General features: G+C 36.5%; 1 protein-coding gene across 2 annotated transcripts in view; it reads left to right on the top strand.

Annotated features, from left to right (window-relative positions):
- Nucleotides 1-27,671, top strand: part of LOC149562077 (cactus-binding carboxy-terminal, cactin) — a 203,787-nt gene that overhangs the window by 9,192 nt on the left and 166,924 nt on the right. For both annotated transcript variants that reach the window (XM_089825617.1, XM_089825616.1), the window contains exon 3: nucleotides 27,467-27,566. In XM_089825617.1, coding sequence (XP_089681743.1) covers nucleotides 27,467-27,566 — 100 coding nt within the window. The remainder of the gene's footprint in view (nucleotides 1-27,466; nucleotides 27,567-27,671) is intronic.

The following is a 27,671-nucleotide window of genomic DNA, read 5'->3' as shown; positions in this document are numbered from 1 at the left end:
AGTGTGGTGACTGTGAGGAGATTTTGTTTGTTTGTTACAGGCTGATTGTATGATGACACACAGAAATAACTGAACAGAACTGTTAATCATAACATGATGATCATATCCGATAAAGGAATGACATGCATACTGAAAGTCCCAGGATTCTATGTGATTATATAACATTCTAACCAGTATTTGTGAATGATGGAAAACATCTGCAATTAGGAGGCTGTAAAGAAACAGAGATGAGCAGATTTATACATGATATAAATACAATTAAAAAGGTAAGGAACTGAAGTTAAACATCACAGTAAAGAAGATAGGACTGGAGAGTTATGAAGGCGTCTGAAGATGATATGAACATATAATGTAACCACAGTAAGCACAGACATTGGAGAGTTTCCTGATTCATCTGAGTATTGCAGATTTCACATATACAAAACCTCATGAAATAAGCATATTGCTTCTGTACATCACCCTCTGTACATTTACTGGTGACAAATTGAAGAAAGATGTTATTGAGAGCTTCATAGCAACAACAATTAAACAGGAGACTATATTGCATATGAAGAATCATTCATCGAAATGTACAGGTTCAATTATCAGATGAGGCGAAGGAGTCACTAATGGGCAGATATTTTGCTATCCTGAGTGTTGACGTTGGATAATCAAGCAAATCTCTAGCCCTCGTATCCTGCATCTGCACTGAAGTTTTAATTTTTATTGATTGATAACTTAACATATTCTTTTTGCTGTAGGTATATGAAGGAGCGGAAGCACTTGGTGTAAGGCGAGTAATCGGATGTTTCAGATCGAAATATCTCTATGGTTGCAGATTTGAATAAGCTTTGTGAGGATATTTGAAGGCCCACGAGACAAGGATTAAGACGCCTGTAGATTCCGAAGCTTCCGGAGGCTCATGAGCATTCAGGGAACAAAGGTTGGGATTTTTGAATGAAAATATTACAAAATCAAAGTGTGGAGGAGAAACGATCTGTGCAGATGAAGAAATTAAGGTGGAATCCCTGTCCAGATTCAAGCACACATACAACATCCAAATAGATGTGTCTTTGAAGCGATTAGGAATATAGTTGCTGAGATCATCCAAAGGAAAATAGAAGCTTGTGCAGATATGGAGGCAGAAATATATTTCGAATGAACCTTTCAAGATTGATCTTAATCATCGCTGAAGGATAAATAGGAGATTAGATTATCCGGATATCAATAATTTTAGTAAAATTATGTTAATATCTAATGTTTAGTTATTTGTTATGGAAGGGTGTGATGCTTGGAAAGCAACCAACATCGCTTGCCCTTTTATAAATAAGAGAGACTGATGATGTTATTATCATTCATACTTTAAAATTTCTGCCTTGCGATGATATATCATATTCTTTTAATTGGCAAAGGAAATGACCTTTTAGTTGGCAAAGGAAATGACCTTTTGACCTTTTTATATTATATTCTTTTAATTAGCTTCTGGATGGTGAATTATGGAATAAATTCTTCTGCGATTCTGGAGTTGAATTATATTGGATAGATCACCTATAGGAATGTCTCTAGTACGATTTTATTTCCGGATCAGTAAGAAGTATTTATTTAATTTATTTGCATTAGAGTTTTAAATTATTATTAAGTTGTGTCCTTTATAAACATTTTTATTATTTTCTATAAATATTTTAATATTCGGATAAGTGGATCGGATCGTTATTGCATTTTAAATTTGATATACGTAAATATTGTGAAATATTTTATTGTTTCCATATTTATGTCTAATTTGTCTCCACAGCAGTTAAAGTGCATTTTAGACTAATTTAAATTACTTTTATATAATTGATTCGTCGCATCCGAATTATTAAATTTGTTTATAGTTAAAATATATTAAACTTTATAAAGTTGTACGTTTCAACTAATAATGTTGACTCTATTGCCCATTTAATTAGGCACTGGTCTTTTATTCTTAATTCATAATCCACACGTTGGCAAATGTTTCATTTCTTACCTTTGAAGAATAAATATATTCATCTGTTGCATTAATCTATATTTATTTTTAACACTATTTCAATCATTTATCTTCGCTCTCAATTCATAAATCACAAGTTTGAAGTTTTCAATAATTCTTGCCATTTCGAAAGCTTTTGTTGTATTTGCATTCTAACTGATCTGCTTTGAGCATCGTGGATCTAAGCATTTCGTCCAGGATTAGGTACACCCGCCTCGGTCTTGCAGAGCCGGAAGCGCAGGGGATTTAGATCTCATCGATCAATCCCGTCAAGTTGGCCTTAACCAGTTGGATATCCCAGCATCGAGCAGGCAAGGCTTGTAGGATTTCAATCTGCAGTTTTGGGAACCAACAAGAGGCTTTTGCATAAAGAGACCGTGATTCCATTATACCCAAAATCTCATCAATATGTCTCAAGTGTTCCTCCCAAGTCTTGCTGTAAATCAGTATATCATCAAAGAAAACTAGCGAAAATTTCATCACTTGTTTATTAAAAATATGATTCATTCAAGACTAAAATGTTGTAGGAGCATTTGTCAATCCAAAAGGCATGACTAAAAATTGATAATGACCATAATGACAATGGAAAACAGTTTTATGAATATTGCATTCCCTTAACTTAGTCTGATGATATCCTGAGCTCAAATCAATTTTAGAAAAATACACAACACCATGTAATTCATCTAACAATTCATCGATTCAGGGAATCAGATACCTATTTTTTATGGTCTTTTTATTGAGGGCACATTAATCTATACACATGCGTAGAGTCCCAGCTTTCTTTTTGACCAGCACTATTGATGAGGCAAAGTGGCTCGAACTGGGCTTGATGTGACCCATATCCAACAACTCCTAAATAACTTTTTCTATTTTTTCCCTGAATGTTTTAGGATGTCTGTAAGGAGTAGTGATGACTCCCTTCACTCCTTCCAATTCAATACTATGTTCAAAACTTCTATCCAAAGTTACTCTTAGAGGTATATCACTGAAAACCACACTATGTGAATCTAAAATCTGCAACAAATCATCTTGATAATGTTTAGATTTAAAACTTGTTACCTTAGTGGAGATAACACATTGTGCTGACCAAGCAACATCACCACGACGGAAAGGAGCCTCCATCCTCTTAGCAGAGACAATTTTGGGTCCACCATTTGTCATTCCCTTGAGAATTACCTTTTTCCCATCAATTTTGAAAGAATACTCCATGCGCTTGAAACTTTGCGAGTATTTATCCAATGTCTCCATCCATTGAATTCCCAAAATAACATTAGTGTTAGCCAAATCAATCACATAAAAATCATTTGTTACTATATAATTACCAAGAGCAATACTTAGTTGAGGAACCTTTATGTGTGCTTACTAAAGAAGTACCACCTGCTACTTGGACATCAAATCCTTCATGCTTCTCTGTATGTAAGCCACAAATTTTAACAAGAGTAGTATCAATGAAATTATGTATGGCATCACTATTTATCATAACAATAACTCTTTTTCTTGTAAAACTCCTCTTACTCGGAAAATATTGTAATGCAAAGTCCTTGTCATAGATGCTATTTCAACTTTCCCTTGTTTATGTTCCTAAATTTGTTCTGCAACTTTATACCTTTGTTCTGAGGTTGGATCTATATTTTCCTCATCTTCACCTCTAATACCACTTCAATGTAATTAATTTTCCCTTTTCCCAAACCTCTGTGATCCTGTGCCCATGCCTCTTTACAACTGAAAAATAACTTTTTCCTTCTAAGTTCATTACACTCCTCTTAATCCAACATGACTCTAGGAGGTATGTCTTTACTAAAAGGTTTTTTATCGTTATCTAGTTTTGGTGATGGTTCTTTAAAGGTTTCCCTTTTGAAGAAGGTTCCAATTCCCTTGCCTTTTTAGTGTTTGTCTATAAAGGAGGATTTAGGGATTTGACCCTATCTTTAAGTGCATTTGACAACCCATCAATGAATATAACAGTTTCTTGTCTTTCAGTAATCTCAGTTACTAGGACTACTAACTTCTCAAATTAAAAAATGTACTGTTCCTGTCTGTTTGAGTTGAGTTAAATCCTTAAGATGAAGTTCATGATCCTTAGAATCAAACCTGTCTATGAGTCTCTTAGTGAAAGTGGCATATGTGCTAATCTGATCATGACCCAAAGTTATTTGCCCATGATGCCACCCCTTCTAAATGTAAAGCTGCATATTTGATTGCTTCGTCTTCCATCATAGGATTCAATTAGAAATATGTGTCAAGTTTTTGCACCCAAGCTCTATTTGTTGTTTTTCCCGATCCATCAAAATAAGGGATAGATATCTTACCAAATTTTCTCTGGAATTCATTGTTGTAACCCCGCTGTCCTTTAGGCCTATGTTTCATCCTGACGTCCAAGTATTCTCTATAAGTCATTGACGATCTAAATTCGTCCCCTAACTGTAACTAATCCTGATATATTTCTTCTTGTAATTCTATAATAGAAGGTTCTCTTTCAGGCTGGATTCCTAGGTGTGAAGCGTGGGCATGGAAAGTCTTGAGGTTGTAGAACCCTCATGCTAGTTTATTACTGAATGATCTTCCAGAGCACCATTTCTCCCTGCATTATTCTGATTTTGATTAAGATTATGGGCCATAAACTGAGTCATCAAATTAGTCATATGATTCACATTGTTCTGCATATCCTGTTGGCTCCTAAGCAATGCTGCTATAAGATCCCAAGTATCATATGCTTCCCCCATGTTATTGTTTTGTTCAAAGATTATTTCTTCGTTTGTTTTTGTATGACTATCTTCAATATCACTATGTATGGATGAACTGTTATGGTAAATCGATGTTGTTGTAGTTGTATTAAACAAAGGAGATGAAAGCTCCTTATATAGATTTACAAAGACGATGTTTCTAAAAGAAACAATCGTGAACTAAAGACAGAAATAGAAACTACTTAATAAACTAAAGATTTAACTAAGATGACCATTAAAGAAACATTATAATATTCTAATACCCTCCCTTAATGGTCATTGTCTAATTGATGTCCTTTTGTCACAAATTCTTCAAAACATTTTGTTGTTGCTGAGACCCTCCTTGGATCTACAGAATTTTAATGACCAAGAAGCCAAAATTCCTCCCTAAAAGAATAGAGAAGGGTGCCCCCTTCTTCAAAATGCTTTGCAACAAGAGATAAGAGCCAACCATTGACTTTGTCATTGAGATGAGTCTGTCACTGACCCTCTCAAAATCAACAAAACATCTGACTATAAATCATCATAAAATATCCAACTTGATGTTGGATAATGAAGCTGCTCTTCCCTAGAGATAGAGACAAATACTGAGAACAACTAGCATGATGTTTAGGAAAAATCGACCAACCCTCTAAACTTTGCAGACGAGCATGATGCTTGAAAACAGATTGCAAAAAGCCATGATTTTTTAGTAGGAAAAAACCCAACACAATTTTTCAGGTGAAAAACTGATCAAAACCCAACATGATTTTTGAGGTGAAAAATCAATCAAAATCAGACAATACAAAGCTTCATTTTTGAGGAAAAACGGTAAAACCCAACGGATAATTTTGGAGGAAAAAATTATAAACCCACAAAGGAATCCCACGCAACTTTGTGAATTACATTTGAAAATTTTAAGGGAAAAATTATAGAAACCCATCAGAAATTTTTAAGGGTGGCAAAACGTTAAACTTCACATGTTAAACCAGCACATGCAACAAACATGCAAGTACATGTAACAAACATGGAAGTACATGCAACAAACATGTATGTACACGCAACCCTAAAAAATCAAAGACTTTTGCTGCAACCAAGAAGTCATGGGATCGAAACCCCTAACCAAGCTTGCAATTTCCAGCAAAAATCCTCGAAGACGAACCGCAAAAGTTTCATAAAATTCCTCTAATGATATTTATTTATAAAAATCGAAAAGCAAATTTCTGGGAAAAATTCCAGATCAAAATAGGCTCAATTTTTTCCTTAAAAGTTTACCGAATTTTATGAAATCCCATCAACCTGCTCTAATACCATGTTATGGTAAATTGATGTTATTATAGTTGTATTAAACAAAGGAGATGGAAGCTCCTTATATAGATTTACGAAGACGATGTTTTCTAAAAGAAACAATCGTGAACTAAAGATAGAAATAGAAACTACTTAATAAACTAAAGACTTAACTAAGATGACCATTAAAGAAACATTATAATATTCTAATATGAACTAGAATACTCTACTGAAGTGTTAGGATCCCTGCTTTGTCTGACTTAGGACCCTTGCTTTGTTTGACTCAGGTATTATGGAAGTTATAATGTCCTCTTTGCATATGTTTGGACTATGTGATTTTCTCCACAAGTTGGCAGGAATGAAAGCTCTGATACCAATGTAAAATTCCAAGAATTTGCTGAAGGAAAATAGTCCGATCTTTGTTTTTCGCAGAGAATAATTTATAATTGATTTCATTCAAAATTAAAATATCATCTTTTTGTTTGGCAATGCCAAACTAGTTTAATGACAAACAATTTCTTTCCAAATTACTGCAACTATAAGAAGGATGCAATGTGCAAAGATATTCATTCATCTACTTGTAATATGATTTCTTCATTAAACTATTACAAAGTTTGAAAGATAATGCACTTGTACAGGGATATTTATGTTACTCATTCCAACTGTATCTTGCCACCACCAAAGAGTCTTTTGTGTAAAGGTATTGATTTGAATCATCTAGTACTTTGTTTGATTAATTTTGTGTAGATTTCTACCATATTTCTATGCTTAGTATGTTGTCATGATGAATTCACTATATCCTTGTGCTATACATCTGCCCGACAATACGTATTTACACCATTCACGAGGATGTACATCCCGTCTCCTCCACTTTGCCGTATAAGGAAGAATATAGGCCGCAATGTCTTCAGATGCAAATAATACTTTATTCCTTAGTGTTCGATTCGATTTTTCAATTGGTGCCGTAGCAAATTCTCCTGTTGAATACCCATTACCACAATTCTGTAGCCCTCAAGTTCCGTTAGATTTTGTCTTTTCTACCTTCAAAAGTAATATTTGTTTATTCTCCTACAACACTCAAACATCCACGTGCACCAACTGTGTGCCAATAATCTAATTTGGCGTTTTTCCACTAGGTCAGCCTGAGTTTGACGAAAGGAGAGAGATAAATAATGACGTCTTCACTTGAAGAAACAACGATTCAATTTCCAACCCCCTCTCTCTTTCCATGATGGACTAAATAACATGGATTATTCAGGTAAAGAGTCTTGTGGAAGTCCTGTTGAACAAACTTCCAAATTGATTGTATTATTATTTGTTAATCAAGTATTATTATTTGTCAACTTCCTACTTTATTAATTAATTTATATTAGTCCATAGAATTGAAACATATATATATATATATATATATATATATATATATATATATATATATATATATATATATATATATATATATATATATATATATATATATATATATATATATATATATATAGTCTTTATAAAGACAAAATCTAGAGGGACATTACATTTTCCATCTATAAATAATTAGCTTTGGATGGGCTAGATGCTCGATAATATTAATTTATTTGCCATCTAATAATATTTATAGCTGCTTCTATTGAATTTAATATTTGGGCCAGAACTAAGATCCTATGTGATTGTTTATTCTTAGATGCATATATGGAAGTGTGTAATAGATACAACAAGGAAAGTCTTCATAATATCTTTGCTTCATTGTTTCAGGATTACAATGCAACTTACTGCTAGATTTACATGCAGAATTATATACATCAGCATGCCTGTGATCTATATGCATTTCAATTTTGTAATATAAAGTTATCTGTATGCCTTTGGTCTGTTGCAATTAGCCATGCTAGGGGGAAATCAGGTAGTCATAGTTGGAGAATGGCGACAAGTTCATCTTCTAACCCTGTCACCTCATGGTTTTGACAAGGAGTCCCTGTGGAGCCAAAGGGGGGGACAAAGTGGACTCTCCTCCATGGTCAACAAGATCCCATGTGGGTCCTTACCTATCTTAGTTGGAAGTTCAGATAAGAAGTAGCTTGTTCTTGAAGGGAATTCACACACAAAATCTGTCATGGGCCCCATCCCTTGCTAATGTTGCATGGCAATTCCCAGCCTATTAGACATCCTGATAGACATCTTAGGAGTAGACTAAGGGATGACGTTGGAGTCCAGTCTTACATTTGGCAAAGTGGTTAACGTGGACTCTAGGTGATCGTATGTTTCAATAATGAACCTCACTGTTATTTGTTAGCTTCCAGAATATCTTGCCTGGCGTGCATTTTTTTTGTAACTCCTTCCTGCTTGTGTCTTGGTAATGTTTGCATTTTTGGGTGAGTCTAGATAAAAGGCAATGGTTTTGGCTTTGTGCGGGTTATTGTGAATTTTTTGAACATCGTCTTGTTAAGGTAAACATGTTTTTTTGAAGGACGAAGCCCCTTCTAAAATCTCAAAATAGGATGACGTCCCTATTCCCTAATTACAGTTTTCAATTATGATACTTGAGTGTTTACACAACATGTTCAATCACAAGTAGGAGTTGGTGTGGAAGTTGTCGAATGCTAGGAATTTCATCTCACAGTTCAAACATAATTAGAGCTAGTGATAAGGAAGATTGACTCATAAGCTTGTGTTAGAGTGTGAAGACAAGGAGAAGAAGAGCCGGTTGGTTGATGCCTTCCTTCTCAAAAGCATGCGCTGATTGCAAAGATGAGGTGTAACTTGTGTCAGTTGATCGAACTGTAGGTGATTTGGAAGCCAACTTGACCATTCATGTTGTGCCCTGAGAGTAAATGCAAATCCCAGATTGTTTACCACCAACATTGGAGGGTATATGTTAGTTTCCTCTATCCCAACTGTGTATTTGGTTATTCATACGATCTCTATATAATTGCATGCTGAAGATCGTTGATGTTTGATGAAATGTAGTTGGTTTTTTTTTGGTTCTGAAATTATATGAATTGTTAAACTGATGTTGTTTAATGAGTGTATCTTTGAATTTTGGGTAATACATAGTGTTGTGTCCCTTGTTTGCCATTAGTCTCACATCTCTTATCAAGATTTTCTCCTACGGTGATAATAAGAAATATTTAGTTTGCCGATAATTAGATACAAGGATATCTTAGTGGTATTAGAGCAGTGAGCGTGTTGCCTAGTGGACTTTCATTTTGATTGCATCAATACAACAGAGAACCCTGTAAAATTTGGAGACCCCCACAAATTCCCGAAGGTAAAAACAACTTCAGAGATTATTGGAGTGCATTCAATTGCTGAAAGGGTTCCAAATGCCGTTGACGAAGCAGATAGGCAAGCTAGGGAAACCTTGAGGGCTCTTAGAGATGGTCAAAATCATATTGCTTATGTTTTGCAGCAACTCACACAAGCTATACGAAAATGAATACTGGGCCTAGAAGACAACAAAGCCATCACAATGAGGGTGGTATTGCAGTTGGACCACCATGAGGTGTGAGAGGACCCACTCGAACTGCAATTAAGCCTTTAATGCCATTTTTTGCTGAACATGATGATGAGGCCGAGGTTGTTAATGCTGGAGCTGTAGGAGACATTCCTGATGATGTCATGGCTACACATGTTGAATGGGATTTGTTTCCAGACAGTGTTAAGGCAGTTTTAGGCTTTGTTCAATATCTGAACCGACAAAGGGAATTAGTGAGATTTGGATAGGATAGGAGGCCAAGGGCCTTGAAGAGGGATTTAAAACATGCTATGAACAAGCTTTCCTTACCAATATTTGATGGTAGTGGAAAAACTACAGCCAGGGCATGGATACAAAAACTGGATACTTTTCTCACACTAAAATCCATGTTTGAAATTGATGTAATCAAGTTTGCTACTATAAATGTGGATGGACCAACTTGTGATTGGTGGCACCATGGTTTAGTCACTCAAGATCGTGGCATGATTAATTTGTATGAGGAGTTTAGTAATAAATTGATAAGTAGGTTTGATAGGAAAGACATAGAAGTTTACTACAAGGAGTTAGCTCAACTCAAGTACAGTGGAGCTTTGGATACTTATATTGATGAATTTCAATTGATATCTATCATGATCTCAAATATGATAGAAAACAAGAAGGTAATGTTGTTAGTGGAAGGCTTGAGTGAGAGGTTCAAGGGATTTGTCAAAGTGTTGAAACCAAGTACTTTACAGGATGTGATCAAGGTGACACTTGATTTGGATAGCTTATCTTCAGCAGTGCACTGTCCCAAAAATCCTTTTAAGGGACCTAAGACCAATATGAAATCTTCAAATTAGAATAAGAGTAATCCACCTAAGACTGATTTTGAGTCAAGAAATGAACTAAGGAGGAGGAATTTATGTTTTACATGCAAAAAAACCTTGGTCACCGAATCATAGATGCCTTGGGAAAGGAAAGGTTCATCATATTGAAGTAGTTTCAGATGATGAAAATGATGGTAACTAGTCTAATGACAGCAATGAGGATAGTTTTCATGAGCAGCCCCAGTTGGAGAAGCTAGAGAAACAAGTCTCAGTTCAGCCACCTACAATTGCTACCCTCTCATTTGTTCCTACATGTAGTCTCATTCGTCTTAAGGTAGTGGTTAAAGGGTAGCAAATGGTTTGTTTGGTGGATAAAGAGGCCACACATAACTTCATTAGGACTTCAATAGCAGCAAGAAGAAAGTTTAAGGTGGATGTAGTTCCACACTTTGATGTTAAGGTTGCTGGTGGATATCTTTTTAATTGTTCAAGGATGGTTTCTTAGCTTGAGGTCCAGCTGAATAGTTATACTCTCACGATAGATTTTTATGTGATTGAGTTAGGTGGGATGAATGCTATTTTGGGTCTGCAATGATTCCAGACTCTTGGTAGATACACCATTGATCATGATCAGAAACAGATTGAGCATATGAGAGGAGATCAACAAGTCATTTTTAGAGCTATGAATGATAGGGGTCCTAGAATTGTTTCAGCTTATGGGATGGAATCCATTTTGAGACACGAGGGTACAGACTGGGTAGTGCATTGTTTTATCTCCACTAAGTTTGTTTCAGATTTAGGACAACAACATCATATCGATATTCAATCAATGTTAGATAAGCACAAAGTAGTCTTTGCTGATATCCCTCCTAGAATACCTCTTGATCGTGGATTTGAGCATGTGATAGAGCTGGAAGAGGGTGCAAAGCTAGTCATTACAACACCTTATTGTCACCGTAGACACTATAAAGAGGATCATCCGAGAGTTACTTGAAATGGGTGACATAAGGACGAGTTCTAGTCTGTTTGCTTCATCGGTGGTTTTGGTCAAGAAAAAAGATGAAACTCTACAAATGTGTATTGAGTACAGAGGACTAAATAAGAGAACTATTAAGAACAGGCATCCTATAGTCCGTATTGATGAGTTGTTAGATGAATTGTATGGGGCTGTCTACTTTTCTAAGATTGATCTCCGTTTTGGGTACCATTAGATTAAGGTCCGTAAGGAGGATGTGCATAAGATTGCATTTAGATGCCACTATGGCCACTACGAGTTTTTGGTGATGCCTTTTGAACTCACCAACACCTGCTACATTCCACTCATGCATGAACCATATATTTAATAAGCGGCTGAGTAAGTTTCATCTCGTGTTCTTTGATGACATTTTGATTTTTAGCAAGACATGAGAGGAACATTTGCAACATTTGGATGAGGTTCTGGGGATCATGGAATAACACTCACTATTTGGTAAAGAATCCAAATGTGAGATTGGTTTGACAATGATCTTGTACTTGGGACTTGTAATTGATGACAATAGCGTCAAGGTTCATTAGGAAAAGATACAGGCTATACTAGACTAGCCGCTACCAAAGAATGTTTTAGATTTGAGAGGATTCCTTGGATTATGTTTGTATTATAGGAGGTTTATGAAGGGGTCCTCCCAACTTGCGGCACCGCTTACAAATCTCACGAAGCCCTTTCAAATGGTCCTTAGATATGTAAGTGACATTTGATAAGGTCAAGAGAGTGATGAGTACGTGCTTTGTACTAGCTGTACTAGATTTCACTAGAACATTTATCTTGGATGATGCTTTAGATGATGTGATTGAAACAGTATTTATGTAGGGTAGACATCCTATTGCATAGGAGAGCAAGAAATTGAAAGATACACTAAAAGATGTATTTCAGCTATGATAAGGAAACTCTAGCTATCATGCATGTGCTATCTAAATTCAAAGAGTACTTGGTGGGTGGACGCTTTGTAGTAAGGACTGATCATAATGGCTTATGCTTCTCCTTGGCCCAAAAGGAGCTAAATGAAAGGCAACAAAAGTGGATCAACAAGATTCAGACTTATGACTTTGACATTGAGTACATTAAGGAAAGTAACAATGTAGTAACAAATGCGCTTTCCCGAAGAGCAGCTAAAGCTACTTGTTGTGCCATGTTAGAGATTTCAGCTGATTGGAAGTCTCAACTATTGGTTGAGTACTCTAAGAATATCTTTGTATGTGACGTTATGAATGGGCGAATTTAGGATTAGAGTTACAGGGTCGTAGATGATATTATCTATTATCAGAACAAGATCTATTTGGTTCCAGAATCCAAGTTGAAGGAGCAAATCATGCGATCCATTCATGATAGTCTAGTAGCTGGTCACCCTGAATACTTCAAGACTTACAAACAAATTAGGGAGAGGTTCACATGAAAGGGCCTCAAGAGTGATGGCCTACAACTTGTTAGGTCCTGTATGACTTGTCAACATGATAAGACAGAGCATACACATCCTGCTCATTTGTTGGAACCACTACCCATTCTTGAGCATAAATAGGAAAGTATCACTATGGATTTTATCACGAGGCTTCTAATGGTGCAAGGTAAAGACAATATATTCGTAGTTGTGGATAGATTGACAATATATGCCCATTTTTTTTCGCCGTAGCAGTTGACTGGACAACCTCACAAGTGGCAGCATTGTTCTTTAAGATATTTTTAGATTACATGGTCTACCGAAGACCATTGTTAATGACAGGGACAACAAGTTTCTCAGCATATTTTGGTAGGAGTTATTCAAGCTCGCAAGGACACAACTAACTCCTAGCACTAGTTACCATCCTCAGACGGATGGACAAACAAAGATAGTGAATAAATGATTATACAGGTACCTTTGCAATTATGTTTCTGGATAGCAACGAGCATGGCTCAAATGGCTTTACTTAGGTGAATATTGCTCCAACTCTACCTACCACATGTCGATAGGCATGCCCCCTTTCAAGGTCTTGTATTATTATGTTCCATTATCTTTCTTGGATTTAGCTTTGGCGGACAGCAAGGCTCCCTTGGCAAAAGATTGGCTACAAGAGTAAAAATATATCCTTGCTGCTCGGAAGGAGAATTTACAGCAGGCTTAGAACCAGCAAAAGATTTATGTTGATCGACATAGGATAGAAAGAACCTTTGAAGTAGGAGATATGGTATTTTTACATCTTCATCCCTACAAGCAGAGTTCCTTGAAGAAGAATGGAAAAGAAAAACTTAAGCCAAGATCTTTAGGACTATACCAGGTAACAAGAAGAATTGGTGAGGTGGCCTATAAATTGGAGGGTATGGAAATCTGTAATGTATTTCACGTCAAAAGCCTTTGTGGGTTGCTCCCATTGGATGAAGGACACTTAGAGCTGGTCCTTGTAGAGGTGATTAAGGAAACAGAAAAGCGATTGAGGAACATAACTATCAAAAAATTTCTAGTGTGATGGGAAGCTCTTCTCATTGAGGATGCTTCATGGGAAGGCAGTCATATTCTACAACACCCTACATTCTGATTGCTTGAGGACAAGCAATCGTGGGAAGGGAGCACTGTCATGCCCCCCACCCCTTGTTGATGTTGCATGGCAACTCTTAGCCTATTAGACATCCCAATACGCATCTCAGAAGTGGAATAAGGGATGACGTGGGAGTCCAATCTTACATTTGGCAGAGTGGTCACTCTAGGTGATCGTATGTTTCAATAATGAACCTCACCGTTATTTTTTGGCTTGCGGAATGTTCAGCCTGGGCATTATGATTCTTGGCGTGCATTCATTGTGTAACTCCTTGCTCGTATCTTTGTATCGTTTGCATTTTTGGGTTGCGTTTGGAGAAAAGGCAGTGGTTTTGGCCTTGTAAGGGTCATTGTGAATTTTTTGAGCATCGTCTTGTTAAGGTAAACATATTGTTTTGAAGGATGAAGCTCCCTTCTAAAATCTCAAAATAGGATGTTGCCCCTATTCCCTCATTACAATTTTCAATTATGATACTCATGTGTTTACACATGTTCAATCGCAGGTAGGATTTGTTGCGAAAGTTATCGAATGTTAGGAATTTCATCTCAGAGTTCGAACGTAATTAGAGCCAATGATGAGGATTGACTCACAAGTTTGTGTTGGAATGTGAAGACAAGGAGAAAAAGAGTCGCATGGTTGATGCCTTCTCAGAAGCACAGGCTGATTGCAAATATGAGGTGTAACCGTACCAGTTGGATTGAACCGCATGTGATTTGGAAGCCAACTTGGCCATTCATGCTGCACCTTGAGAGTAAATGCAAATCTCAGATTGTTCACCACCAGCATTGGAGGGTATTTGTTAGTTTCCTATATCCCAACCAGAGTAACAAGACTCGTCGAGTCAGCCTCGGACTCTGTGAGTCTGAGGCAGAGTCCACCTTTCCGAGGCAAACTGCCTCTAGACTCAGACTCTGCCGAGTCCTGGCAGAGTCGGCGAGTCCATGGACTCGCCAGACTCGGCAAGCCCTGATGCTAGGACTCTCGCCTACGGGTGAGATGGAAAAGACCAAAAAAACATAAAAATGCTTTGTTTAATAGGACTTTTTTGGTTTGTATAACATGTTATTGACCTAAAAAGGTCATTCCACCATTTGCTTGTGCTCACAAGAGAGAGAAAAGAGTTAGAGAAGAATATTGGGGTTTTGAGAGAGAAATCAACAAACCGGTTTGCTCTCCCGTATTGATTGCTAATGGTTTGTGCATCTTTCTAGCTTGCATTAAAGCATTGAGAGGAGCTTAAGGGAGCATTTGGAGGAGGTTTCTACAAACTTGCATTTCCATTGCTTGTGCAAATTTGAAGAGGTAAGCTAAAAGTTGTTGTTGCATTTCTTTGTGTTGTTTTATACTATGTTTTAAACTTTTACATTCGTATTTTTTTAGTATTTTTACTTCTCATTTTGTTTAAATTTGTTTGGTCTCTACTCTCTACTACTAGTCTACTATTTTTTTACTTCTCATCTTGTTTACATTCATATTGCAGCAGGCTGGCAGCAAACAGTAACTTATTGAAATTTGATATAATGTCTCAACAACAAGGTGAGGGAAGTGGAAATAGGCCTCCATTTAACCCTAATGCAGACCCAAGTGCAATAGCAAGGGATAGGGCTTGGAAACATGCCATCCCGGGGCACAAAAAGAGAGTTGTTACATGTTGGCATTGTGGTGTGGTATATAATGGGGGAGGAATAAATAGATTGAAGTATCACCTAGCACATATACCTAGACGTGATGCTAAAAAATGCAAAGATGTACCGCAAGATGTTATGCGAGACATGCAAACTTTTCTAGAGGAAAAAATAGAGCAAAAAGAATTGAAAAAGAAGCAACATGAAGAAATGGCACAACTAGCTGGAGCCCAATAGGGGTCTTCTAGTGTTCGCTCTCCATTATCCCCTACTCCACGTACGGATACCACTGCTTCTACAAGTGTGAGCATTGGGCCTCGCATTTGTAAGCAAAAATCGACACTTGATTCTATGTTTGCTCCATGCACAGCTCCAGGTTCACAGCCATTGCTTGAGGGCATGGGTTGGAACAAGGATAAACATGATTATGCAAAATTGGCACTTGGGGACTTCTTCATCTACAACAACATTTCATTCAATGCAGCAAGGTAATTATTTATGTAAATTTAAATTTAAGTCTTCTCTTGCTTTCAAAGTTACAAGTTTCAGCTTTCAACTTTCAGCTTTCAATAATATGTTTCTTTTGTTTATTTTAATTTGTATTTTGTTTTCAAATTTATTTATAATATATTAATTTGTTTAACTTTAAATTTTATTCTATTTGTTTTAGGTCCCCTTATTGGCAAATTGGAATCGATGCTGTTGCTGTTTGTGGTTCGGGTTCAAAGCCCCTAGTGCCAAAGAGCTAGGAGGCCCTATTTTGAACCAAAGGGTGGCCGATGTACAAGTTGAAATCACGGAGCAGCGTGAGGTGTGGAAGAAAAAAAGGTTGCACCATCATGATTGATGGTTGGACTGATAGGAGTAGCATACTCTTCAACTTTCTTGTTTCTTCATCAAGTAAACTGTAACTGTACTTAGAGTCTTAGACATTAAAAATTTAGAAGTAGAACTTGTACTTAAGTGATTAAGTTTATAAATTTTGAATTTATAAATTATGATTCATCATTAATCATTATACTAATTTGTTTCTTTTTCTTCAAGTGCTACGGTTTTTTTGAAATCCATTGATGCCTCAGGAAAAACAAAGAATGCTGAATATCTTTGTGGGATAATGGATGAAGTGATAAAGGATGTGGGTGAGGAGAATGTGGTGTAAATAGTTACTGATAATGCAACAAATTATGTTGCTGCAGGAAAGCTTCTTATGGAGAGACACCCTTACCTATTTTGGACCCCTTGTGCTGCTCACTGCATTGACCTCATGTTAGAGGATCTTGGTAAACTCCCTTGGATCAAAACAGTTATAGAGCGAGGAAGGAGTGTATGCAAATTCATATATAATCATACATGGGTCCTCAACCTCATGAGGAAACACAATGAGCAAAGGGAGTTGTCTCATCCAGGGGTCATTAGATTTCAAACCAACTTTCTCACATTGAAATCCTTGCTTGATTCAAAGGGAGGTTTGAGACGCATGTTTGTCAGTGAGGAGTGATTTGCATCATCACATGCAAAGACCACTGCAGGGATTGTTGCAGCTGATCATATTTTTGACGAGCCTTATTTTTGGACACCGATTGCTGATATTGTGACGGTAATTTTTCTTTTTGTCCTCATTTCAACTTTATTTTGTTTATGAAATTATGTTATAAATTATTGTTCATTTAAAAAAAAAAACTTAAAGCTGATTATTTCTTTTCCAACTTTCATAATGATTACAGTTTGTAAAGCCACTTATTGTTCTCTTACGAACTGCTGATGGAGAGAAGCCCTCAATGGGCTACATTTATGAGGGCACAGATAGGGTGAAGGAGGCCATTCGCTCTTTTTTTGCAGGGAAGCGAGATAGGTGTGGGCCTATATGGGATGTCATTGATAGAGGATGGCACAATCTACTTCACAAACTTATATATGCAGCGGCCTACTTCCTTAATCCAGCATACCAATTCAGCTCACATTTCAAGACTGATGATGAGGTGTGGAGTGGCCTCTACGATGTTGTAGAGAGAATGTCACCTGATTCAGCAGTTAGCACAGATATAGTCTGTGAGATTGAGCTATTTAAGAAAGCTCAAAGGGACTTATTTGCACGAGAGTTGTGCAAGAAAAATAGGACAGCATTGATGCTTGGTAAACACTAAAAATCTTTGATTCTATATCCTAATTTCTAATAGTAATTCTATTACCATCTTAGTTTGATAAATTCAAAGTGATTGATATGATTCAAAAATTTCTTGTTTCAGATGCATAGTGGGAGATGTTTGGCACAAAGGTGCCAAATTTACAGAGGATTGCGATTCGCATTTTGAGCCAACCATCTAGTGCATCAGGATGTGAATGTAATTGGAGTCTTTTTGAGCACATACACTCAAAGAAGTGCAATAGGTTGGCAGTGCAAAAATTAAATGATCTTGTCTTTGTTCACTACAACCTTTGCCTTCGCCATAGACAGATCCTTGGCATCGATACAACACCAATTGTATTAGAGAATGTTGATTCTCATGCAGAGTGGAACACAGAGGTGGATGATCCTGTCTTCAATGATGAAGATGTGGAGTGGGTAGATCAGGTGGATCGAGAGGCTGAGGCAGTAGCGATGGCAGTTGAGGAGGCTAGAGCACGAGGAGACAGAGTGGAGGACCTTGAGGCTAGGAGTGATGGATCCCAGGCTGATGACGAGGATTATGTGCGTGAGGAGGATGATGATGATGAGGATGAGGAGGAGGTTCAGGGTCAGCCTCAGACACAGGCAGAGAGGATGGCTCTAGAGTCTTCCATGACTTATCTTAGGCGCACTCGTAGGAGGACATAGAGGATGGCTCTAGTTGTTATTTTGATATATGTTTTGAACATTTGAATTTGATACCATGGGTTTTGTAATCCATGAATGTTGTAGACATTTGAGTCTTTGATACTGGAGTGACACTATGTTTATTACTTTATAGTTTATAACTTTATATTATGTTATTTAGTTTTTTTTCTTCAAAAATTCGCTTTTATACTTATGTGATCTATGCAAAATTGTGTGTGTATTAAGTAGCTTCTATTTATCTCAATTATTGTGTATTTGATGTTAATTGACTAAAAGATGCATGAAACAATCTTAAAATCCTTAAAAATCTTTGAATTTCATGAGTTTTTCAATTTTTCGAGTCCTTGTCGAGTCCTTGCCGAGTCCGAGTCAGATTTTGACTTTCTGAGTCAGAGGCGAGTTTGAGTCCCGTAACATTGATCCCAACTGTGTATGTGGTTATTCATCCGATCTCTATATAATTGCATGCTGAAAAATGTTGATGTCTGATGAAGTGTAGTTGGTTTTTTTTGGTCCTGAAATTATATGAATTGTTAAATTGATGTTGTTCAATGAGTGTATCTTTGGATTTTGGGTAATACACAGTGTTGTATCCCTTGTTTGCCATCAGTCTCACATCTCTTATCAAGATTTTCTCCTGAGGTGATAATAAGAAATATTCAATTTATCAGTAGTTTAGATATCTCAAAATCTTGGGTAGACTTACTCAAATCCACCATGCCTCCTTTAGCTTTTGATGCAAGGGTCACATTAAAATCTTTGAAGGATGGCGTTTCTTTGAAAATTGTTGATTCAACAATTGGCAACCTGATAACCAAGATGGATTGTGGACTTATAGGAAGTTGTTTGGTTGGTGCCCTAACATCAACCTAATTCACAAGTGCATGATGAGTATTACCAAAGGTAGAATAAAATGAAGTTGGACTTGGATGCTCTCCTAACTTGGATGCTCTCCTCAATTGCCTTTTTCTCTTCTCCTTTTCCCTTGAAGATGACTGCATTAGGACTGTAGTTGATGTCCTTGGTTTATGGGGATGTCTAGTGTTTCTCTATGTAAGTGGAAACTAGGCTTCGTTCAACCTTGATGGAAATCTCTGTTCAATGGTCCCTACTTGGATTTCCCTGGGCTTTCTTCTAGAATATTGGGATGAGGAACTAATAGCAGGAATAGAACTTATTCAGGTAGTTCTAGACATTGATAGTATTACTATGAACAAGATTATAATGGTGTTTGCAAAGTGCTGAGTGAATATAGCAATAAATGAGGCACTTCCTGCTTCTATTTCTCTTGAATTTAAGTTAGATCATTGGATACAATGCATCCAATTTGAAAATGCTTCTCTTTTCTATTAAAAAAGCTCAAAATTCGTTCACAAGATACATGTGTGCCTGGATATGGCAAAAGAAAAAAGGGTTAGTGATATGTTGGTGGTTCAACAGAGAGAAAAAAAACATCATCTGATGACAAAAACAGTGGGCTCCTTAAATGAAGTTGAAGAAGTGATCCACAGTCAAAACTTAATAGCAGATTCTTTTCAAGCGTCCTTCAAATGAAATTAAGGATTCTTTGGTACAAGTTGAGAACAATTTTCATCTCATGCCATGAAAGGTTTCTACAACAGTTGTATGGTTGGACTAATAGGTAAAGGAGTTTGTAGACCATGATCAATAAGGAAGCCTCCTCTCCACACTTTTTCATCTAATGGGTAAATGGGAATGTCCTCAGCATAACAAAAGAATGGAGAAATATATCAGCAAGAGGTGCCAACAGAAAGAGGAGCTGAATTTAAGATTGGGAGGCCTTCTCCTAGAGAATTAAGACCAAGGAATTGTGTGTGAAGTTGTTAATGGTAGGTAGAAAACCCAGAGATGTCAGCGTCTGAGAAATCTAGAAAATGAAGAACATCCTCTAGAATATAAGGGGGTTGAACAGCCTCCACAATCAGAATTTTCTTTGAAACTCTCTGAAGAAATTACTCCGGACAGCTCTCCTATTGTAATGTCCCCATTTGTTGCCAGCATCATAATTTCAGGGATTAGCCTAATATTGGATCCTCGTAGGCTAATGAGGATGGTTAGAGGGTCTTTTGAGGATTGATTCATCTCCAACATTCAACGATTTATGGGTTTGGCCTTTGTTCGATATCATTTGGACTCCATTTGCCATACTTACTATATATAGTAAGTCAGGAGTAATAGAGATGGACCCTTTCTATTTTTAGAAAGTGTATTTGGTCAAATGGGGAATTATGAGGAGAGATTCCTATTTCAGACGGCATGGCAATTAGACAAGTATTTCAAGAGATATTAAAGTTCAAGTGACTTAAGTGATCTATTTAAATATTTTAATGTTATTATAAAGTTATAAAGTAACTTAAGTGACTAAAAGACGAAATTGGCTTTTAATCCCACATTGCCTAGTTGTGTGTGTCTTCCCTCATATCGAGGTTATAAAAGCGTGGAGCTACATTGGGATTGACACCATGAATATATTTTATTATTCAAATCCTGAATGGTTGCTTAAATGTGACTGATTGCCTAAGGACGAAACCTAGAAGGCATTAGAGTAGTGGGACGTAGCCCCCAGCTGCTCTTGGAATTGACCTTGCAGATTGAGATAATACTGGAAAGGCATATCTGAGTTTTACCAGCTTGCTGAGAAGTCTGACTTCACCATCAGACGTGTTTAGAAGGAGGAACGAAGTGCAGCCCGTAGTAGCTAGACTGCCGTAGTGGAGAAGAACACCATAGCCGCAGTACAGAGCTTCCACAAGTCACACCTCCAGGGGTCATTTGAGTAACAGGGAGAAGAGGTGCCGGCTCCACAGTCCAGTATTGGTTGGCTTGTTATTTGGGACGAGTATGGTGTGCGGGTGATTCACTAAGAAACACGGGAGAATATCTGAAATTTGCGGGCAGGAGTATTGATCACATCAACACTGGTATAACGTATTCATCAGCAGTAGATGGTTTCCCTATGTGAGACATGACAGTCCAGATGCTTGGGTTGACAACTCTACTTTGAACTCCTGTGTGCGTGAGCTTCTACAGCAACCTTACTCCACGAGATAGCAACTCAGATTAGCCTGCGCCATACGAGGTTCTTGAACTGTTACTGCATTTTGTATTTAAATATTAAATGTGAGTGAACTATATTGCGTCCAAACTGATGTATGCTATATGATTTGTTCATTAATGAAAATCTATATGTAATGAGCAGTAGAGGAGAAGTCTGAGAATTTGATTGTATGTTTGATGTTAAAGTTCAATTTTAAATTTGTACTGTATTCTGGAAAGCTTCGTTATGTCAGTGGTATCATAACTTAACATCTGGGTTACACGCCAACTGTTTGACAAAATCCCACTAGTCCAAGTTTGAATTTTCTGATTAGACCCAGCAGGGATTATTACACCTATTTTATTTGTTGATCTATTAGTAAAAAAATTATGCTTTTGTAAAGTTGTTGGTTGTGCCTACAAAAGGTACCTTTGGTGGTATTGACACTTAGGAGTTTTATATTGGCTTTGCTATTTTAAGGCACTGTCATTTCGATGCACATGTTTTTGTCATAAAATAAGAACTGGATCTTGGATCTTGACCAATGTTTATGCTCCTAACTCTAAGTCTCTTAGAAGACAACTCGGGGACGAGTTGGCTAACTTTGAAAAAGATTGAACATTGCTGGATGGTGGTGGGCAATTATGATTCTTCCCTTTAGTCTTCTGAAAATATGGAGGAGTTACCAAATTTTCTAGCAATGGTGGATTTGGTAAATTTTCTTTCAGCGGGGAGTCCTATGGATATTGAATGTGTGTGGCTTTTCTTACACTTGGTCTAATAGAAGTGCTGGCCATAATGAACTCATTCAAGTCAAATTGGATAGGCTCCTTGTTTCCTCCAATAGGTTTAGTTTGGCTAGATACCGTCTTTTAGCCCTTGTAATGACTCAAATCATTATCTTCCCCTATCTGATTCAGACATGGGCATCAAGAAAGGTAAGCATCCTTTTATTTTGAAACTATGTGACCCTTCACCCTGATATCAAAAGTACCTCAAGAATTGGTATTCAATCGAGCTTTAAGGGATGACCATGCTTGGGTGGTCAGGAAACTTAAAAAATGTCAAGCGGAACATCAAATACTAAATGAAGCATTTTTTTTTGGTAAAATCCTTGCTGAGAATGCAGAGATCTAGGAAAAATTTCAGGCAATTCAACAAGAGATGGACATGAATGTTGCTTTTGAAGAGATTAGTTTTGAGGAGAACGAGATTTTTTATCAGCTTCACAATATTATTAATAAAGAGGAAATTTATTTGAAACAAAAATCTAGAGTTCCATGGTTGAAAGTGGGTTATAAAATATTAGGAACACTAATTTCGTCCACCAGTTTGTTCTCAAGCTTAGAAGAAATAATAAAATACCAGAATTAATAAGAGAAAATTGCTCTAAAAAATGAAGGAAGAGGAAATCCAATAGGAGAAAGGGATAAGGTTTTTTCTTTCCTTAAATCAATCCCTAATATGAACTATTCTAGAGTAGAGAATCTACTAGCTGCCATTCCTTATTCTCTCATTCAATGACAGTAAGAGATGAGTCATGGAATATTACTATTAGAGGCTGTTAAGGCTGCAACCAAATCTGCTCAAGAGTTCTTTGCTAGTGGAAACATATTGAGGGAGCTTAAAGATAATTTTTTTTGGTTCTTACCCCAAGAAGATTACTGTCATGTCCCCTTTTCTAGCCAGCGAGTTTTGTTGCGCCTTGAGCCCGTTTTGCCTTGGTTCCATGGGAAAACCAAGGTTTCTATATGATCAGAGTAGCTTTTGGTCTAGGCGATTTCAGTTGTTGGCTAATCAGGATTGTTTCAGTGGGTTTCCAGACACTTACTATTTTTAGAAAGTCAATAGGCTTAGCATTCTTGGCATTGTAGGGTTGGACTAGGAGTGTCTTGCCAAGACTTTTTTGGCGAGCCATCACACATGGATAGTGGAGTCAGTCTAGTTAGAGATTTTAATGCTTGAAGATTTAATTGATTTAGTATATAGTGACTATAATTTATCATTCATATTGATAATGTCACTTTATTATCTATGGGCACTATTTCCTTAAGTGGGGAAAAAGTATTATTTTAAAAAGGAAATAAAGGAAACATAAATGGGAATCCGAAGAGTCACATGTTTGTTCTTAAAAGGGAAGATGGAGCTCATTTTGAGGATACATGGTATGTGATTTGGATCTCATTTTCTCTCTAGGAGAGTTATTTTCGAAAGCTTCAGCTTTCAGCAGATGAGAGGACAAAAACCATCAAGCTTGGGCAGTGGATGAAAACCCATTGTTGGTTGGAGACATCACTCAAGTGTTTCACATTGTATTCTAGGCTCATCTCTTCTATTATCCAATTTTTCTATAGTTACTGTATCTACGATTGGATTTTTTGGTCTTTTTCCTGAAGAGCTTCAATGAAATATTAGTTTTGAAAATGTATTCTTGCTGGAGATTGATTGTAATAACTGTTTGAGACTCATTTTTTTCTGCTATTTTCTAGGGCTTTGTTGATGATCTGAAATGCATTACATGAAATTATTTGTTTAATTTTTTTTGAGATTCATTCAAGGGTTTTGAGATAATATTTGGATAGGGATATTACAGTGGTATTAGAGCATTGAACCTGCAATCCTGTTGGGTATAATCGTAAATTTTATCATAAGTATATTTACAGAAGGGTTTCTCAGAAATAAAATTACAACAAATTCAGTTATCAAAGTTATCAATGTGTTGGCTGAATAGTGCATTTAGGATATCGGGGAAATAATCTTTGTTGTCGTGATTTCATATGACCAGTGCCAGGTTATAGTGGTAGACTAATATTATTGCCAATGGTTTATGAAATATCAATATTAATGGAGTCGTAAGATTATTCGTAGAAGCACAATATATTCACGGAAACAATCAAAGACTTGAGACATTTTATAGTAAAGGCGGATATTGAATATAGTAGATTGCCATGAATATGAATATGAAGTGGGCCAAGTGGTAAATAATTAATGTGGAGATGTTCCCTTTTGGCGGAGCAGATTAATGTCTTTGAAAACCATTTTATTATGGTCAAGCCTTACATTTTTAAATGTAATGGAAACTTGGTCAAGTTAAATATCTCCATGTGATTTTGCTCGATACTTTTAAAAACTTTATTGTATTTTCAACAAGTATTATTAGATTTTGATAGCCAAACATTATATTGGGTTTGATTTATAAAAATATATTACCAGTTTCCATGGTTGAATGACGGTTATTATTAATTTAAAATGGTATGTCATGAGTATTGATGTATGTCTATCATTTAACTATAGTCGTGGGTGACAATTGGTTCCTTTTCAGAGAGTCAGTCAGAGAAAGACGAGACATAGAAATTGCCAGCCATTAGGATTGAACAAATGCATTTCTGGAGCTGTTTTTGGTGTAGACAACACATTTAGGGGAGTTGAGCTGGGAAGTGCTGAAGGAAATTTTGACTTAGGGAATTCCATCAGGTTCAAGAGTGAAGCAGGTTCCATCTTCCAACTATCATATCTAGCAAATGCAGAGGGTGTGAGTTGAAGTGTTCGATGTCATGGCGTCATCCAAGAGTTGACGTAACGAAACAGCATTACTGGGAATTGATATCTTACAGCAGATAAGAAGAAGCATAAATTGTTATGGTGGCTTTACTGTGCATTGTCTAGGCATCAGGGAGGAATACAAACCATCACCACGTGTTTATAAGACAACAGAGTTTAATCCACAGGAATAGATGGTGTGTTTTGATGCTAGTCAGTTTGTTCAATCCTAGTCGTTCAAGTTTCTTATATTTGTCTCTGTGAGCTTTCACTCATGAGTGAACTTATGACACCATTTCAAACTGTTGTAACCTGAGCATTTGTAAAAGGCTTGGACACAGAGTAGTTTATTTGTGTTTGTGATGAAGTTTTTGCAAGACCATAGTGTTAGTGTTTCCTGAAGGCAACAGATATTCATTGGGAATCATTATCTATATGTCCGGAGTGATAGAAGAATCAAACTGATAGTGTTTTTTTGTGCCTGACTGCTGGAAAATACTTGAGAATGTCCAGAAACCCTGTACTGTGATTGGAAAGCAAAGTTAAGCTACTACAGTTTCAACCCATGACTTTGTAACAGTCCAGTAACTTTCAGATAGTTGAAGACTATCGTAAACAGAGCATTGTAAATTGTGCTAATTACATTTATCCCTTGATCCACGCAAGGAAGGTCAAGAAATTAAATCAGATTTTGTAGTTTGCTGCAGTAGTTGGTTTGGAGCAGATCTAGTACACAAACTATTTAGTGAAATGTCTTTAAGGAATCCATAATCATTATGAAAATTATAAGCAGTCCAATGTGCGGTTGAATGCATAAGCAAAAAAGGTAGTGTTTGTATTGAAATATTGCAATCATAAGTAGTAAAGGTTCTTGCAGACATATCAGAGTTCTGTTTGTTTGTGCTTAAGCTGCAATTGGCGATTACTAAATCATAATGCAGATGTCGTTCCAATTGGACAGAGATCATTCCAGGCAGCAGTGAGGTACTCCTTTTTCAACATATATACAACTCCATTCTGTTCTGAGGTGTATTTCTTGAGATTATTGCTGATAGTCATATTGCACACCTGAAGTTGTATGCAAACTTGATTTGTTATCTCTATTTGATGAATTGTACAAGGATATAAACTAAAAACAGTGACTGAATCTGGTTGGGCGAGTTCATAGATTGATATTATTGCGAGTGTCACTTAAGCTGTCGTGGGAAAGGTACACCACTTGGAAAAAATCAGGAAAGATATTTTTAAAATACATCAACAGTCCTGAATTTCCCAATCGATGCAAGAACTGAAATACTTGGCATATGTGAAGGATATAACAAACTCCCACCAAAGGTTCTGAAAGACTCACTTTTTATTGATCATGTGGACTTCCTTCCAAAGCTTCAAAACAAGAATGGTATGGCAAAATAAATAAATTATGAATTGGTCCAGGATCTCCTTGCAAAAGATAGGTGCAGAAATTTCTTCGAGGAAGACAATAATCAGCTTACTGTTGGCCTTGAAAAAGAAGAGCAGCCAACTATCACTAATTCACAGCCTTCTCATGATCATGTTGAAGATGCTGAACATGGTATAGGTCTATTGATTGGTAGTATGGAGGTCAAGGTTTCCTGCAGGACTGCCTGCACTAGTATTCTTGATGACATTGATGATATGGATATGCATGACAAAACACTTTCTCCCACTTCATGTGCATTTGACTTATCTCATACACGTACTAGTTCACCTTATTTGTAGAGTCAAATGAAAGTAACTGAAAACAAGATTATTGCAGCTTTATCACGCTTTGATGATATACATTGTCAATACACAATTCTTAGATTTAGATCTCTTAAATTATCCTTGATTATGGGAAGACTTCAGAGTTTAGATATGGAGTTTGTTTTATTGACTTAAACATTTTCTTGTTTTATCAATACATAGTACCTGTAATATTACATACATTGTTAATAGACAATAATTAGATTTAGATCTCCTAAATTATCCTTAATTATAGGGAGAATTCAGAGGTTAGATATTGAGTTCGTTTTATTGACTTAAACATTTTCTTTTTTTATCAATAAACAGTACCTTTATCCAAGTATGTATTTTTCCTAAGTGGCCTTGATCTTGGGGAAACTCTCTGGTTGACTATGCTTGAGTTGAAGTAGCATTGAAATGGGTGAATTCCCAGGAAGTTTCAGTGCTAAACAAACCATTCATTCTCACAAGAGATGAATTTGTGTGAACTGCCACTCATGAAATGTGGATCAGTGAGTTTGACTCAAAATCTACATAGTTAAATGTATTTTTTATTTAATCGAATTTATTGGCTTTTTTCTGATTTTTTTTTTGTTTGTTTGTCAAATGCATCAATTCTATGATAGTATGTAATTTTTATTCTATTCTTGCTTCAGGCTTTTTTAATCAAAGTGAAGTGCAATATCAGAGCTCAAATTTGTGACTTGGTCTCAGGATATTCAAACCTAATTTAATGAATGCACTTTAATTGCTTCTTATTGGTGTATAAAGAATGTAAAATTTTTCTTCAAGCACAAAATCATGAAGTGAATTAGAATTTATAGATTGTGCTACTGCTAAAAAATTAGATTTGCATGCTATCTTTTAATGTGCATCAATTTCTCTGTACTTTTGCAGATTTGTTTGGAGGAAGAAGATAGAACGAGATGTCCAACAAGGCATGCCATTGGAGGATTTGTCTGTAAAGGCTGAGAAAAAACGCCAAAGAGAAAGAATGGTAGGCAATTAACAAGTTTAACCATCAAATAGAAGATTGCACGCTGTTTATTGTTTTTATTATTAACTTGTGTGCATTATATAATATTAGCACAGTGCACAGCTG

This window comes from Cupressus sempervirens, chromosome 4, assembly GCF_028749045.1.
Source record: "Cupressus sempervirens isolate cs-2001-9-10 chromosome 4, ASM2874904v1, whole genome shotgun sequence".
Lineage (NCBI taxonomy): Eukaryota > Viridiplantae > Streptophyta > Pinopsida > Cupressales > Cupressaceae > Cupressus > Cupressus sempervirens.
Note: the sequence above shows the minus strand (reverse complement) of the source record. Positions and strands in the feature narration are given on the sequence as shown.